The 18,107-nt window shown below is 41.8% G+C and overlaps 1 protein-coding gene across 1 annotated transcript in view; it reads left to right on the forward strand.

Moving 5' to 3' along the window:
* TP53BP2 (tumor protein p53 binding protein 2) overlaps window positions 1-18,107 on the forward strand; it is a 67,239-nt gene that overhangs the window by 47,787 nt on the left and 1,345 nt on the right. The window contains exons 10-17 of the mRNA XM_030557431.1: window positions 1,634-1,762; window positions 2,861-3,009; window positions 3,819-4,308; window positions 4,725-5,497; window positions 7,554-7,691; window positions 8,614-8,747; window positions 9,721-9,887; window positions 15,139-15,338. Coding sequence (XP_030413291.1) covers window positions 1,634-1,762; window positions 2,861-3,009; window positions 3,819-4,308; window positions 4,725-5,497; window positions 7,554-7,691; window positions 8,614-8,747; window positions 9,721-9,887; window positions 15,139-15,338 — 2,180 coding nt within the window. The remainder of the gene's footprint in view (window positions 1-1,633; window positions 1,763-2,860; window positions 3,010-3,818; window positions 4,309-4,724; window positions 5,498-7,553; window positions 7,692-8,613; window positions 8,748-9,720; window positions 9,888-15,138; window positions 15,339-18,107) is intronic.

Raw genomic sequence — 18,107 nt, forward strand, 5'->3', positions numbered from 1 at the left:
AGCTCACACAATCCAAAATGGACTTGTTACCTCTGAAAGGTTTCAACAATGCTGTTTATCTACCCTCATCAGGGTCTTCAGCCCTAGCTCTGGGCCCTTTAAATGCAGCTCTTTACCTGGCTTTCCAAAAAAGCCTTGTCCTCTTCTGAGGGTTTACACCACTTCACCAGTGGGGGAACCTGGGCCTGCCTACTACTCTAGTCTCCAACCCTGGAACTTTATAAACAGCAGCCACATATTGCTCACTTCAATTTGTTGCTGCTACTTCCCTGGGCCTCTTCCCACCTGGCCCCTTTATGTTCACCCGCTATCTTAGGGTTAAAGTTCTCAGGACCTCTCATTCCCAGCTTAAGTAAATGCAGACAGAACCAAATTCTGGTAGTCCCTCAAGCTCCTGTGGCCGGAGAGGAGCACCCTGCCATGTCTCTCTGGTCCCAGCAGGAAACTGACCCACTAAGGCAAAGCCCCGCAACTCCCACTTATCTGAGCCTGCTGGGCTCTGATTGGCTGCTTCTATGCAGTCTCTCTAGGCAACCCTGGAGGACCCACCTTGGTTGCTCCATTCCTGGGGTTACGTGTAGTAGGACTGTGGGGCCTCCACCAGGAGGCCACGAAGGATCTGGTACATGGCATCACACTTGGCCGTAGTGAAACCTAAATTTTAATCACAGGGTTCTCTGTCCTGTATCCCCCTTTGATTCCCTTCTCTTGAACCTATGACCTTGCTCCTGCCCCTGTTTTCTCATTTGTTGTCATCAGCTGATCTCTGGTTCCGTGGCTTCTTGATTGCTGCTAGCCTTGCTTTCTGTAGTGAAAGCTTTCTATGTGTAGTGCTCTGCTGCTTCTGCATGAGATTGACTCAAACTCTAGTTATATCTTATCTCTAGCATGTCATAATCACTGGTTACCAAGAGGTACAACTTCTGATCCTTTAGTTCAGGACAAAATTTGTCTTAAAAGTTTGTCCATTTCTACTGCATTAGAAGGGTGTTATTTTGCAAATATATAGTGAAACTCTTTACTCCTACAGTACTGAAACTAAGAACAAGATCCATGCAACAGCTTGTTTGTTTTTGAAGCAGATTTTATATCTGCTCCAGTGAATTTAAAGATCATCCCTCTCTAATTGTGTCTGTGTGCACATTGAATATATGGATGATTTTTCTGCTGTTTTGGGTGTCACTGGCTGGATTTACTACTGCTTTGATGGCTCATATTTTTCTTTAGTGCCCCCCCACCCACACACCATTTCTTGTTTTACAGACTATATTTTATTAGCCTAGGAAAGTTGCATACCAACCAGGAGCATGCCAGTGAAAACAGCAGTCTAGGAGATTTTGCCTACAAAAGTTACAATCCCAAAATGCAGGCAAATGCTGACATTAGTGAGCTTCACTGCTCTGGGAAATATAAAAGTTGTGTTAATTTTTTATGTTGTAATTAGAGGCAAAATGTGTGCAAGCCATGCAAAGGATTCTTAAAAGAGCCTGAGAAATCTAGAGTGATATTTATCTTAAATTTATAAATTATATGATGGAGGAATCTCATTTAATGAAGAGGCTAATGAACAAAGGTCAATAAATGAAAATGGTTTTAGTTAAAACTGTTTTTCTTTCCTCCGTCTACACACTAGGTCTTACAATCCCAGGTTCAAAACCTCCACCGGCTGTCTCTGAATGGTGTAATTCAAACGCAGACAACTTCATTAGCCAAGGACCAGTCTCTTCTTCAGCAAAAGGAAATGTGACTAATGAAGGGCAAGGTGAGTTCTTATTCGTCTTATACAAAAGTTACGTTTTATTCATAATTGCTAATCTATACACTGGTGAGAAACCAGTTAACGACAAACATTTATTTACAAGTTGATGTCTATAATTAATTTTAGTAATAGAATTGAAGACGGTTGTTTTTGCAGGTTACTGTAGCAAACCTACTAACAATCTACTGGTTGTTGGTGTTTGTTTTTTAAATCCCCTAATTTTGTATGCATCTGAAGAAGTGAGCTGTAGCCAACGAAAGCTTATGCTGAAATAAATTTGTTTAGTCTCTAAGGTGCCACAAGTACTCCTGTTCTTTTTGCTAATTTTGTATGGTGTTATTACAGTAGAGAATATTGCGTGCAGACCTGATCTGGTTTGGTTTACATCTTATGTACAACAGATGCATCCGACGAAGTGGGTATTCACCCACGAAAGCTCGTGCTCCAAAACGTCTGTTAGTCTATAAGGTGCCACAGGATTCTTTGCTGCTTTTACAGATCCAGACTAGCACGGCTAGCCTTTGAAACTTTTCTTGGGGTCTTTAGAGTATGGCATGGAAAGTAGGATTATATATAAGCTTCCCTATACAATTCCATACAGTGACAGAAGAGTGAAATGGACCGCTTATTGATGCAAATGGATTCCAGATACAGTCAAACCTTGCAATGATGCGCCCCACTGTAATGCGAAATTGCATATAACGCGATCATAAGTTGGCTCCCCTTTAAGGCCTAATACCAGTGGTCCCCAATGCCATGGTTCTCGCCGGGACATTGATATGCCCCCGCCTAGTGCCCAGCAGGAGAGGGAAGCCGCGGCCTCGTGCCTGCTGGGGACAGTGAGCACCGGCGCCCGCAGCCTCGGAGTTGTCTGTCCCTGGCAGGCGCGGGGCTGTGGCTTCTCTTCTCTGCTGGGTACTAGGCACTAGGTGGTGTACATCAATGCACCGCATTGGGGACCACTGACTTAAACTAACCGGCTTGAAACCTCGCTATACCGCGACTCCGCATTTATCGCGATGGAATTTTTTGGACCCCAAACATTGCGTTATAGTGGGGTTTCACTGTATTTGCCTTAATTCTGCCTTTCCTCTCCTTCAGCTGGTGATGGAGAGACTCCACTACGAGAGAAAGAGAAGAAGGTGCGTCCATTCTCAATGTTTGATTCTGTGGATCAGCCCACTGGAGGGCCAGCACTGGGCTCGCTGAGAAAAAACCAGAGCAGTGAAGACCTCCTGCGAGATGGTCAGGTATGCAGAAAATGCATAGTCCTCTTCTAGTTTTGCACTTACCTCATTTTCCTGCATTCCAGGAAATCCTTCTATTAATGATTGCTGCACAGCTTCACAAACACTGCCTTAATAAAATTGTGAAAGGGCTCTGGCTCTTTTAAGGGAATACTAGAGGGGAATTGTAGGCTTTTAAGGTGAGTACATAGCTCTCAAAATCAAACCCTTCAGTCTACCTACTCTGAATATTTATCATGTGCAAGTAGTTGTGCTATTCACGTTTGCTTGCATGCGATCAGTATTTCCTTGCTAAGATGCTATACAGAACCTATGCTTTAAAACAAACTGTTCAGGTTTGAGTATCTGTTTATAATCTATTAACACCATTTGGTAGCATACCTAGGATCTTAAATAAATCACAACAGAATTCAGTAATCTTTGACTAAAAATTCAGGTGCCACATGTGAAAATAGAGAGGATACAGAAGTTAAAATAAACTTGTGTGTATCATTGTAGCTAGCCTTACAGAACTACTGTGATTCCTCCATAATTTATCACTTTAACAGACTCTTTCAAATGCCAGATATTTAAGACTTTCTGTGGCCAATCCAGGGATTGTGTACAACAGCTGTGATTATAATTCAAATCTTGGTATTTTGTGCATTCTTATGAATAACAATAGAGACCATAAATAGCACTGCAGTGCTAATCACATTTGTAGCTATTGTGCTGTCTACCCAGTGTCTTTCCCACTAGATCTGCTAGAACACTCTTTTTAACACAGTGCTAGATTAGACTTTCGTTAATTCAGCTATATTTTTGTCTTGCAGATTGCCAATAAAAATGTGACAAAAGTACCACCGCCTGTTCCCACTAAACCAAAACAGATAAACTTACCTTATTTTGGTCAGGCCAGTCAGCTATCTTCTTCTGAAACTAAGCCTGATGGAAATCCACAGAAGCTGCCTTTGGCTATTGTAACAATGGGAAATAAACAGAAGTCAGCAGCCCAGCAGCCACCCCATACTTCCCAGCAGATCCAACAACGAATCTCTGTGCCTCCCAGTGGTCCTTCCACTATCCAGGACCAAATTCTTTCCTCATCCAAACAAGAGAGCCCACCTGCAGCAGCTGTGAGACCTTTCACCCCTCAGCCATCCAAAGAAATCCCACTTCCATCATTTCGAAAGCCACAGACCGTGGCTGCGAGTTCAATATACAGCATGTACACACAGCAGCAGACTCCTGGGAAGAATTTTCAGCAGGCAGTGCAGAGTGCTCTGACGAGAGCACAGACCAGAGGCCCACACTTCTCAAGCAGTAAGGATGTGGATGTCTTTCACTTTCATTTGTAAAGTTACATGGGGACTGTAATGTGTATATCACTTTCTTGGGGAACCAAGAGGGATATGGAAGCTATAAATCGTTAGCTACTAAAGGTCAGTGTGTGTTTGTAGCAGAAAGAACAGTAGTGAAGTGCACAGTATCAACTTCTTCCCCCCTCCTCCCCCCCCAGATGTTTGTATAAAATATGGTTACTTATATCTGTCCTGTTACCCTGGTCTCTAAAACAATACCTTTCTTCTAACACTGGGAAGGTGTTATTTTAATATCTGTAGAATAAGGCTGGCTTCTAGCAGGTTCAAAAGGATACAATTATTCTACCTTCTCACTGTACTAGATAGTTCTTTTTGTTGGTCAAATACTTAGTTTTCTCTTTCTGAATTGCTCATCAGTGTATGGCAAGCCTGTGATTGCTGGAATCGGCGCACAAAATCAGTCACAGCAGACAGAGAACGTCTACTCAAATAGCCATGGCAGTCCGGAGCCCGAAATGGAGACAATAGCTTCTGCCCATGAGAATCATGAAACTGAACGAATTCCTCGCCCGCTCAGCCCTACCAAACTGTTGCCTTTCTTATCCAACCCTTACCGAAATCAAAGTGATGCCGATTTGGAGGCCCTAAGGAAGAAGCTGTCTAATGCACCAAGGCCACTGAAGAAGCGTAGCTCTATTACTGAGCCAGAAGGTCCGAATGGGCCTAATATTCAGAAGCTTTTGTATCAGAGAACCACTCTGGCTGCCATGGAGACCATCTCTACCCCATCATATCCATCTAAACAAACCTCCACGTCTGCCAGTCCTGAAAGCCCAACAGAAATCCAGAACCCTTATCTAAGCACAGAATCCGAGAAAGAAGTGGTTCCTTCCACACCTGAACCAGCCATCACCGAGGAAGCAGAAAACACACACACAGATCAGAATGAAGTGCCTCTACCTTCAGCAGGGCTAGATAGCGTGCCTGAGGTAACATCAGACAGTGATGCGCTCGTGCAGTCTGAAATGGAAGAATCAAGTCTAGAGTCATCAGAACCACTGGAAGTTTACATGGAGGAATATCCTCCATACCCACCGCCTCCTTACCCATCAGGAGAACCAGGGGGATTGGGAGAGGACTCCTTCAGTATGCGACCCCCTGAAGTCACTGGACAGTTTTCCTTACCTCCTGTAAGTACCAGCACCTCTAGTTAGCCTAAGGTTTGAGTACTTCATAGGCCATTTTAGGTTTCACCAATAGAACCTGTGCATTGCACTATGTAGTAGGTTGTAGAGATTTCCTACCAGTATGTGGGAGACTAGTCACCTTAGCAGGCTATAGGTCCCCCTCTGTCAGTGTCCAGTCTAGCTGTACTGATACTTTTGGAGACAACAGGATATTTACTGTGGTTAAAAATTTCAAATAGTATTCAACACAGAACACATCTAGAGTTTCTCTTAGGGTTTGTGAAAACAGCACTCTCAGCATAAATCTCCATTTCACTCGAAGCTAATTCCATCTTAGAAGTAATAAAATTGTGGTTTTGAAATAGTAAATGCTTTTTGAAATTTATATTCATGTTATTATTGATACTTGGTGGAGCCTAATATGCTTAGTCCTGGACCAAGTTGTATATTGGAAGTGTACTATCTAAACAATTTGTGCTAAAGCTATAGTTAACTTTCATTCTCAAATTTCATCTATTTTACTGAAATGTAGTTGGTTTTTATGATTCTCTACAATTCCAACTAATTAGCATCCATTAGTGTAGGTTACATGAAGTTGGTGCCACTTACAAGCTACTATAATAAAGAGTAAGAAAAGGTGAGATGACAAAACATGCTGCACAACCACTGGTTTAGAACAGAAATGTTAAATGTTTTCAGTTCCTCACACACTATAAACACACAGACTAGGTTGGTGTACCAAAGTGGGATGCTACCAAGTCAACTGGGAGAGCAGAGGAGCTAATAGCTTTCAATCAGGTTCACTTTCATCTTCTGATGTTGCATGGAATACCAGTTACCTTCCCATCCCACCCCTACTTCCACCCCCCACTCACACCCCCCTCAAAAAACCACAAAACCAACAAAAAACTTGCAGGTGTGAAGAATTTGAACAATCAGGATTTCCCAGATCCCAAGAACTCAATTCAGTTGATCACTTTTGAGGCCATTTTGAACATGTTCTGGAAGCTTTTCTCTACAATACTGATTCTAGACTGATGTGAAGAAACGAGTCAGGAAGTTGAGCCCACACTAGGATATTTGGGTTTCTTGACAAGCTGTTTGTTGAAAAACCCTGGCTTTTTGTAATTTATTTTTCTGGAAATCTCATAGTAGTGTCAATTCACTTGCAGATCATAGATTGGTTGGTTCTCTTCATCTGCTAAATGTTTTATTTTTCCTGTGTTTTTAAATGAACAGAAGCCAACATGACTCACTTCTGTTGACATCTTTTTCCCTGACATCTGTCAGTAGGAATTTGAATAGCCCTATGAATAGTGTTTATTGGCGCTGCACAGGCAGTTGGGGATATTGCCGTTTTTAACATATACTCATTCTCAGCAATAAGAATGTTGGGCTTCAAATAAGTATTTGTAAAGTCAAAATTGTTTCCAACACAGCTGTAAAAATGTTAACTTAGATCTAAATATGGTTCTACAGGATCCCTCTAAAATTTTCTTTAATGTAGCCAGGTGACTTGCTTCTATGATCCCTATTCTTGCTAATGAGTTTTTAATAATTTGTTGAAATCCAGAAGGACTATAATTTATACCAGTGTTTTAAAAATGTCTTCCTTCTAGTTAGTGTGATAGCTTTTGACAGATGAATGATAAAATGGTGTGAATACAAAAATGCACTCATTCAATAATAGTTTGCCTTGTTAGTATTTTTAGTTGGCTTTTGGTTTAATGATTTTGCTATGTTAGGACCATGGGAATTGCTGTATTAGACTGGACCATCAGTCTAGTATCTAATCTCCAGCAGTGGCCCTTATCTGAGCCTTCAGAGGGAGGCAAAAAATCTCCCATTATGCATCTAGCTCTCTGTGCAGTGTTGTGCAGGAAGAGTGGTGGTTTGGGGACATCTTGAGTCTAGATTTCATCTACTACCTCAAGCATAAGTTCTACCATTGTTCTCAAATGTATCAAGAATTCCTATAATGTGTACGTGTGTGTGTGTGTGTGTGTGTGTGTGTGTATATATATATAATATATAAAATTTAAATTTTTTTCTCTCCCAGGGGAAGAGGACGAACTTACGTAAAACTGGCTCAGAGAGGATTGCCCATGGAATGAGAGTGAAATTCAACCCCCTTGCATTGCTTTTAGATTCATCTTTGGAGGGAGAATTTGACCTTGTGCAGAGAATCATTTATGAGGTAAAAATATTATAAAGTACAGGATTAAAATTGAAGTTTAAATTTCAAATGGAGAACCTTACAGACAGAAACTTTTTGACACTAAATGTTGAGAAGATGGTATCGGGTCTGTAAGAGATGGTCCCGCTGAGGGGCCAGTTCAGGTGGCAACATATCCACAGTGTTGGTTCTGGATATTCAATGTTAAGTCTTTTTAGGGAATAATTTTGCCATGTTGTCCTTAGTATGTCTTGATCTCTTCTGACAATATGTAATCTATAATATATCAAATGACTTGATAACACGCAAGTACAAATCACTTACCTTGCTTATGTTTCAATGTGAAATACTCAAGAATCCTGACTCCCAATTCCAAAAAGTTGCTGTGCCATCCTTCTCTAAAATTAGTTCCGATCAATTCTGTAATGCTGCTTTTTACTAAATTTTCTGGACACTGCAAATATTCCCTGTAAACCATTTTCAGTGATTGACTGCTACAGTGAATTTGAGTTAAGTGTACGTGTGAGACTTGGCGGGGTAGAGGGGTACATTCATTTAGTTCAGGGTTTCTCAAACTGGGTGTCGTGACCCCTCGGGGCCACAAGGTTATTACTTGGGGGTCCTGAACTGTCAGCATCCACCCCAAACCTCGCTTCGTCTCCAGTATTTGTAATAGTGTTAAATATTTAAAAAGTGTTTTTAATTTATAACAGGTGTTGCACTCATAGGCTTGCTGAGTCAAAGGCATCACCAATACAAAAGTTTGAGAACCACTGATTTAGTTGCTGCTTATTGCCCATATCCATCACAGAAACTTCACTCTTAAATAATCTTTCAAAACAAGATGACAGTCTGTCCAATTTTTTAAATGGTTCCATCTGGACAGTAGTGCTATAGAGAAAACCATTTGAATGTGAATGGCTTCTTTTTCTATGCCCTGTAGGTTGAAGATCCCAGCCTGCCCAATGATGAAGGAATTACGGCACTTCACAATGCCGTGTGTGCTGGTCACACCGAGATTGTAAAGTTTCTGGTACAGTTTGGTGTGAATGTTAACGCTGCAGATAGTGATGGATGGTAAGGACAGTCTTCAGTTTCCTTTAAGTGGTATTAGTGTGAAAACTCCTTGCCAAAAACAGGTTCTTTTGAGCTGCCCTTAATTAATCTGATGGGAGGCATCTGAGTTTGACTCTCCAACTCAGCACCCTATTTTTTGCACTGCAGATGGGAGCTGGAAGCATTCCCTCCATGAAGCTCTTGAGTTCTGGACAGGTGGGATTTCAACTGTTGCAGCACAAGGTGGTCTTAATGAAAGAGATTGGAGCTTGAGAATTACTCGCTCCTATCTAAACAAAGTGCACTGGGATATTACAGAACTAATTAGTGATACTTTTCCTGCTGGAGAACCTGGTTGGGCAGAAGCAATTCCTGGTGAGGTGTCAAGTAAGGACATAGGATGAAAATATGGCCTGTTGATGAAGCCCTGCAGCATAAGCTTCTGAACCTCTGCTAAATCAGTTTTCCTCACCCAGTTTAGCCACCACCTTGAGTGGGACAGAGGAGGAAGAGGGGCATAACCCACAATGGGGATGTTCGGAGGACAGAAAATCCTGAGGTTGAAGAGGTGGTGTCTCAGAAAGACCTTGACTATAATGCTTCTGGGTTACAGTTAATAGCTATAGTAATGCCATACTTGGTGTAGAAACACTTGTTCCTGTTTCTTTTTTGTTTGAAAATTAATATTTGAACCCTGCTGGGGTGGACACAACTGTCTAGGAGAATCCAGGTGAGCTTGCAATGCTAACGTGCAGTCTTGACTTTAGTAAAGCTTTGGGTACTGTCTCACATGATCTTCCAGCCTGAACCGCTACATCTCCACAGCTATGTTTTTGTACCCTAGTGTGAGCCCTGCTAGCACAAGTCTGTCTGCCAGGGTGAGTAGCTCACTTCCAGATGCAGTGTAGACATACCTAATAAGCACTGCTGCCAGTAACACATCTGAAAAGATGTCTTGAACCTAACAATCACTCTTCCTCTCCCCAATTTGTAGGACCCCTTTACACTGCGCAGCATCTTGCAATAACGTCCAGGTGTGCAAATTCCTAGTGGAATCAGGTGCTGCTGTGTTTGCTATGACCTACAGTGACATGCAGACAGCTGCAGACAAATGTGAAGAAATGGAAGAAGGTTACACCCAGTGCTCTCAGTTTCTGTACGGTATGTGTTAAGAGTTCAGTTCTGAAGAATACAAGCTGCTCCATGGGGCCTTTCAGTATGTTTTTTGGGTTCACTTACTGAAATGTGGCTAGTCAGAAATGAGCAAAGCCTGTTGAGCCGAGGATACTTTGATTTAACTGGAGAAGCTGAGTGAGTTAACCCAATGGGAAAACCCTCCAAAGACCACTGGGAAAAGTCTCTGCCTGAATTAACCAATATGTGCTAACTGAAGTGGGTACAGAATTCTCCTACTTGGGTTGTTAAGGTTCGCAGAAAGGCGACTGTGTGGTACCTTTCACCCGCTATACTTACTAGAAATGAATATTGGAAGTAAGAGAGGTGTTTTTTTGTTTGTTTTTTGTTTTTTGCCAAGTTTCTGATCAGTCAGAGGTTTTGTGCTCTAAACTTGATGATTCTGTACTGTTTCCTGTATTCTGTTACCCCACAATTACAATGCAGGATTTTCTTTTTAAAGTCATCTTCAGATAGTAAGGCTAGAGGGAGTAGCTGTTCAAAAGTACAGCCATCTTTGACTTTTCTGCACTCTGAACAATATGGGAAGTGTATTGATCATTGAGGATCCCAAGCTTTTTTAACACAGTAGTGTTGAAAGTTCAAATGTATTTTCTCTTGGCTATCCTATCTACTGATCAGTAGATAGGAGATGACTGTCTTTTTAGAAGGGTGTGTGTGTGTGTGTGTGTGTGTGTGTGTGAGAGAGAGAGAGAGAGAGAGAGAGAGACTGGAGGACAGTAGTGAAACCACGGCTTTGTAGTTATCCCTAGAACAAGTGGAACATAGACAGTAGTTTGTACAAACTTCTGTAAGCTGCTTCAGCAGATATCTCAAAGTTCCATATCTATTCAGCTGTCCTCATTGGATTGCGATTGCTAACCAAGGAGTCACTGGGTTCCAAATATAAAGGTGTTCTTTTGAAAGTAGGGAACCCAACTAAGTAGGATTTAAACTGAGGTCACAGAGATCCTTTCAAATAGGCCTCAGAGTGACTGTTCTATAGTGGTAAAATTTTAGGTCACTGTCTGTTTTTTTACGGATTGAAACTAGCATCTTTAAGCAAGCAATAGGACACTGCTTATGTATTTGATGTCTGGTTATTTTTGGACTTCAAAACCTATTAATATGTTTCTGGTAATCTACAACAATGATAGTAAGTTCATAGACTGGGAAAATCTGATTCCTGGTGCCAAAGAGTGAGTTCAGAATATTCCTTCCGTTTGCCTTTTCATATGCTGCTATTTTAAAGAATGGATGTTGAATTGAAATCTGACCCTCTGGATGCCACAGTAGACCGAGCACAGGAGCCGCATATAAACTGGATGGATGTACTTAGTGTACTGGACAGCAGTGAAGCAATTAATGTATAGTCCTGAATAATATTCATCTAATCCCTTTTAGCTGCAAAGAAATTACAATACTTGTAAAGCTGCTTCAGCACATCTAGCCACATTTAATTCAATCCAGGCTGAAGGACTAGAGGCTTAAAGCAGAACCATGATATTACTTATGCTTGTAATCTTATCCCCATTGAGATTTGCTGGTAATCAAAATGCACTTCCACAGTTTGTTACATTACCTGTAAATTTCTTGCCTCTAGTGCTCTTGTGTTTTGACTTACAATTCTTTTCCCACACAACCCAGCGTCTCTTTCTGCCAAATCCTTTGGGGTCCTAATTCTGTGTTCAGTATCCCTGCATATTGCTACAGAACATAGCTAAGGTCCACATGCAACGGGGTCACTTCACTGCAAAGTCAAGTAGATGGTAAAAATGAGGGCCTTAGTCTGAACACAAACATTTCTTTAGCAGCCATAGTTAAGGAATCCTGTGAAAGGTGAAATGGGTTTGGTAGAGTTATATTTGAAAGCTTTGACCAGGAATGGTGAGTCAGTAATACACGCACATGATACTGAGATGTATTAATGTTCTTGCCTCAAGCATGCTCCTGTAGCTGTGTAAGAAGGGCAGCTGTGCCCAGAGTGCCCTCCACTGGCGGATAACCACATGACAGGTGCACCTGCCTCAGTTTCCCTCAGCTCTTCAGACATATTCCAAAGCATCTTCTCAAGCATAAATATAGCCTTTGGGCAGGGGGATGTCATTTATTGCAAAAGTCCCATGCACATAAATCCATAACAAGAGTCCCATCCACCTATAATGCAGAATTCCCCTAGCATAGTCTACACAGTGCATGCAACATACTGCCTCAGGGTCCCTCACCATGTCCTAGCTCTCTCCAGTCCTTGTACCAGGATAGCTGCCCCAGCCCTTCAATCTGGAGTGCATCCCTGCTCTTCCCATCAGGAACCCTTTCAGCTCTCTACTGGGAGCTTCCTTGCCAGAGCAGCATCCCTCCTGATGACCCTCTCTCAGCTCCTCTGGGACCAGCTGTCTGGCCCTGGAGATATTAACAGGTAAACTCATCCACTGCTTCTCCGCCATCAGCCCTTGGTTCCAGCTCTGCAGCTTAGAGCCAGCAAGCAACTCCCTCTGCTTCTCCTCCTGCCTTCAGCCCTTTGGCCCTGGCTCTCTGGTTTGAGGAAGTCAGCAAGCAAAACTTCCTTGGGTGCTCTCCCTGCCTTCAGCCTTCCCCCAGGTATCACCTCCGGCTTCCTTCTGGGACCTTCCATGATCCCCTGGTCTCTGGCAGCTCTCACTTGCCCGTCCTGACTAAACTAGTCTGCTCTAACTCACTGGCACTCTTTCCTGCCTTCCCTTATGGACTTCCTTTCACTGGGCCCCTCCTGGATCCCTTAGAGGCCCCCCCCTTAACTAGGAAATGGGAGCAGAGCACCTGCTCTGGCACAGGGGAGCTGGGCCTACATAATTTAATGGGGTTAACTTCTGCTGACAGGCTCCTTTTGTGCAACTTGAGAGGCTTGTGCCATGGTTTCACTTCCTGCCCTGCTGTGGTGCATCACCGTGCCTCAGCCCCCCGTGCTGTGCCCCAGAGGTACTTGTACATCACACAAAGGTGGTTGTTACAAATTAAAATCTCCCTCTGGGGTCTGGTTTATTAAGTTTTTTTAAAAGGAATTCAACCCTTCACCCTTATATTCAGGCTTCCCGCATCTTTTTATTGGGGCTTCTGTATAATCTTGCTCCTGAGGTCCTGCCCCAGCTCCCTCTATGCCAGGAGCTTTGCTGGCCCTTCTCTGACATCCTAGCTCTACCCCAATCAAAGATTGCTGCAGAGAGACCCATGCTAGCTCTTTCCTAGTCCCTGCTCTCTGAAATGTGCCTAGAGTTTATGTACCTGATTCCCATGTCCCTTCCTATTCCTACCTGGGGGAACTTTGCTACCAGAATTCCATCTTTTCAAGGGCCAACAGCCTCAACAGGCTCACTGGTTGCTCCTGTTCAAACGTTGCAGGAAGCAATGGCTTTTTACATTAGCACTAATAAGAGGATGGCTGTGTATTCTCCATGCATTATGCTTCCTGTCTCTGGACACTAGAGGTGTGTTGACTGAAACTACATAACCTGGATTATTATTATTGTTGTTTTGGTTTGGTTTTTTAATGTTAAAATTAGTCTCCTCTCCCACCCTTTGTTTTTTGACTGACTAGAATCTGATTTTCTTGAACTGGTCTTGGTAAAAAGGCAGTAGTTTTTACATTAAGCATGTATGGAAGCAGGGAATGAAGTGATACTTTCCAGATTCCACAGCTTTCACCTGAGTAGTTTTGTCAAACTAGAAGATGTTGGGTCATCTATCAGCATATTAACGCTGCTGCATTACCAAAAAATGCTTTGGACCCCTCCCTTGTGGTAAGGATGAAGTGTGCACACCACATCAACTAGTGCAGTTCTATATAAGGGAGAGCTAGGATTTGTCCTTAAATAAATAAATAAGAGGAGGGCAGCATATACAGTATTTAGTTGGCTTACTCTGAATTAAAATTCTGCTTTTGGTTTCCAGTCTGGAAGTGGAGGAATGCATACTGGGGGAGCTTTTAAAAATGTTTCTAGCTTAAAAATTAAATATGCTAACTCAATGATGATGATACGCAAATCCTAAATAACAGCTGTAATTAGCACAGATTTGTTCAACATACTGTGAAGAAGCAATTTAACTTATTTTTATCTAACTCTAGATAAAATTAGTGGTGCAGGAACTGCTGGGATATGTGTGTGTTTATATAAACAAAACCAGCAGTTGCTTAAAGATAAAGCAGAGGGAGGTAAGACATATGCTTTAGGCAGAGGGGTAGAGCATGAGGCTAAGAATCAGGTGACCTTCTATTCTTAGCTCTGAATTTGTGACATTGTAGAAACTCACTTAATCTCTCAGTACCTTCATTTTCCTTTCTCTCAAATGGGGGTGTAGTGCTTACTTGAATACCATTTTCACTTTGCTGTTGCTGAATAAAAACATTCTTCTTCTTGCTAATAGAGTTGTTAATCACAACTTTAAAAACAGCAGCTTGCATTTCTTGCACATCCTCACTTGATAAGAAGCTAGGGAACTACAATAACAATTACCTTTAGTAATAAACCTTTAGAAACGAACTAGTCTTCTTATTATGTTGACTTTACACCCATTTCTTGAACTTTTCTGTTCTATCTAGCTAATGCTTCTTGAGCATAATGTAAATAGGAGATTACATGTGTTTGAAAATTGAAGTTTTCTAATGTCTCTTACTGCTTTAATAGTTTTTTCAGGAATGCATTATTTGTTTGCTGATAACTACCTAGTTAACTTGATAGGAGTCATGACTGACTTGTGCACATCCCTTATTTGGCTGTCAGATATGGTACAACAGTTATTCCCAAGTGACCATGACATTGGCCTGGTCCACACTACGCTGTTAAACCGATTTTAACAGCGTTAAATTGATTTAACGCTGCACCCGTCCACACTACACTGCTCTTTATATCGATTTAAAGGGCTCTTTAAATCGATTTCTGTACTCCTACAAAACGAGAGGAGTAACGCTAAAATCGATATTACTATATCGATTTAGGGTTAGTGTGGACGCAAATCGACATTATTGGCCTCATTCTTTTACAGTAGCTACCCACAGTGCACCGCTCCAGAAATCGACGCTAGCCTCGGACCACGGACACACACCACTGAATTAATGTGCCTAGTGTGGACGCGCACAATCGACTTTATAATGTCTGTTTTTATAAAATCGGTTTAAGCTAATTCAAATTTTTCCTGTAGTGTAAACGTACCCATTGAGATCCAATTTAGGTTGAGCTGTTTTGTTTTCTCTTTCTTGTTCCAGGAGTGCAGGAGAAAATGGGGATAATGAACAAAGGGGTGATCTACGCACTCTGGGATTATGAAGCACAGAACGATGATGAGTTGTCCATGAAAGAAGGAGACTGCATGACAGTACTACGCCGGGAAGATGAAGATGAAATTGAGTGGTGGTGGGCACGGCTAAATGACAAGGAAGGATACATACCACGCAACCTGTTGGGGGTGAGTTGCTCTTAATACTTAGTTAGTTCTATGATCATTGAAGTACAAACTACATGTATGGAAAAGCAGTCACATAACCAACATGTCAGTGTTGATTCTACATGCACATACAGTCTTGTCTTACCATATCAAAAAAGATGATGATTACTAATTTGCAACTGAATGTGTGACATATACTTGAAGCACCATTTTGACCAAAGGCTTTTCCGTTGCAATGGGGAAAGCAGGAGTTAGTGTTTTTTCTTTTCCAGATAGTGATACTTTCTGGAAAAAGGCATCTCAAATACAGCCATTTTATTAAGGATAGTCAGCTGACACTTGGTTTAAGGGTGTGGTCTACTTCTGCTCCCATGAAGATGACTATGGTGAGCCACCAGCCCTCCTGCCTATACTCTGGATGCGCATATTGCATCTTCCCCTCTAATTATCCTTGGAGCGCTCTCGTAGGATGCAGCATGCCACAAAATTCTACAGTTAAAATAGTTCCAGTTTGGGAGGGAAAGATCATGCTGTCAAAAAAGCAAGACCTCTGAAGATTCTTATTGTCCTCCTTGTATTATTCAGTTAGTGTCGGCTGTCATGAAATCTCTTGTTCTAGAAGTAGAAGAAAACAAATGACAATTCTCTGTGCACTGAAACTTCAATAAATTATTTTGTCATAATGTCTGGATTACAACTTAAGCCTTGCAGCATGCAATTTGAGAAGTATTGTTCTAGAAAGAAACTGCTAGGTTGATGAGATTGAGATGTGGGTCCTGGGTTGTGATTCGCACATTTGCCTCCTGTGAGTCAGAGATGCCTCCATTCTTATCCGTCTGTCTTAACTTGTTTCCTCAAATGTATTGTATATTTCGAGGCTGGAAAAATGCTTCTTAGAATTCTCTGCTGATGCACAATTGTGGTATAAATTGAAGTATTTCTCAGAAATCCATGCTAAAGTGAGTGGTGCTGGTGATTTCATCCCACTCTGTTATATTCTTTACAACACTTGTTAATGGGGAAATGGGGCAGATCTCTTTGAGACACATTTTCCTCTCTTTCCCTTCTCCCCCAAACACCCAGATTCCCAGGAAACTGTAGCAAATGGACACTTCCGTCTCTTTATTTAAAACTTCTCCCCATTAAGCTTTTCATACATGTCCAGTATCAACTGTAGAATACTTGGTCAGTCATTTTGCTGTGAGAATTTATATATATATAAAATAGTAAAGGCAACAATGAATTCACAGCACGATGACTCCTTTGGATAATGTTGATTGTTAATTTGGCTCCAGGAACCAATGAGGTTCGAGTATCACTGGTCTAGGGCCATCAGGATTAAGAGACAACCCTGATCAGTTTCTAGAGGGGCACATTGTTCATGCCAAGCTATGGGGATAGAGGGAGAGCACTCCATGAAGAAGCAGCTCTGCAAAAGACTCCACTGCTTCTGGGGCATTTGGAGAAAAGGTCAGGAACAGAAACTAAAAGTCTCTTCTCCTCCAGTGGAAATACTGTGCCTGTGGAGATACTGCGGGGATTGTTTCCCCTCCAAGGTTGAGCAAGAGCACAGGTGTGAGAACCCGAAAAACCTCTGTTCTCCTGTGATCATTGAAAACCTGTAAAGCAGTAAACCTCTGCAAGCGTTTTAGCTATTTTGAGCCTCACCACAGTGGAATTCCTGTCACCTGCTCTGGAAGGACTAGAAGACACAGAATTAAACATGCTAGCCATTAAAATTTTGGAGCTGCCTATTCAGTCTTCAATTGATTAAGTATTCTAGCTAAATGATCCTTTGTTAGACTCAGAAGGAAGTGCTTGGACACTGCATACATCCATGCCATTGCCTGAAACTCAGGCCCAGCTGTTTAGCCCAGAGCAGGGGTAGGCAACCTATGGCACATGAGCTGATTTTCAGTGACACTCACACTTCCCAGGTCCTGGCCACCGGTCCAAGGGGCTCTGCATTTTAATCTAATTTTTAAATGCAGCTTCTTAAGTATTATTTACTTTACATACAACAACAGTTTAGTTATATATTATAGACCTTTATAGAAAGAGACCTTTTAAAAACGTTAATGTATTGCTGGCACGCAAAATCTTAAATTAGAGTGAATAAATGAAGACTCAGCACACCACTTCTGAAAGGTTGCTGATCCCTGGCCCAGAGAAAGATTCAGTAGTCTGATACATTCTTCCTCCTTTGTATGGTATCACAGCTGTTTTTTTCCCTTTGAGGTTAAGTGCATTTGGTGAGTCTAGGATTGATGATCATCTGCTTTAATACTTTCTGTCTGGTAGATTATTCTTGACAGCCATGTTAGTGAAACTTACCAGGCTATGTGAGAACTCTACTGAATCCTATGTGAATGGCAAGATAGTGGCTACAAGTCTTCAAACCATAATTATAATACAGATGCTGACTAGGTCTATGCGAAGCAGAAACTCTTTGGGCAATGTCAAATTTTTAATGCACTCGATCTGTTGGTAGCTTTAAAATCTGATTTCACATCTCAGCTGATGGTGAAAAATGACCAAATGGATTTGAGAGTTCTGATTGCTAACTGTCTGCAGGTCTTCTCTTCAGAAGCAATTTACTGACTAATAGGAACTTCCTGTATTCAAACACTGATCCACTGTTTGATACATTTGGATTGCAGAAGATCTTAAACCTGTTTTGGGGCCTGGCATTTAAAGGGGTGTTGACCAATATTCAGTGATCAAAGCAGGGAAAATTTCATACTGACTCTGTCCTCACAGAACCAGACAATTGGTAGATTACTGTTGCCT

This window comes from Gopherus evgoodei, chromosome 3, assembly GCF_007399415.2.
Source record: "Gopherus evgoodei ecotype Sinaloan lineage chromosome 3, rGopEvg1_v1.p, whole genome shotgun sequence".
Lineage (NCBI taxonomy): Eukaryota > Metazoa > Chordata > Testudines > Testudinidae > Gopherus > Gopherus evgoodei.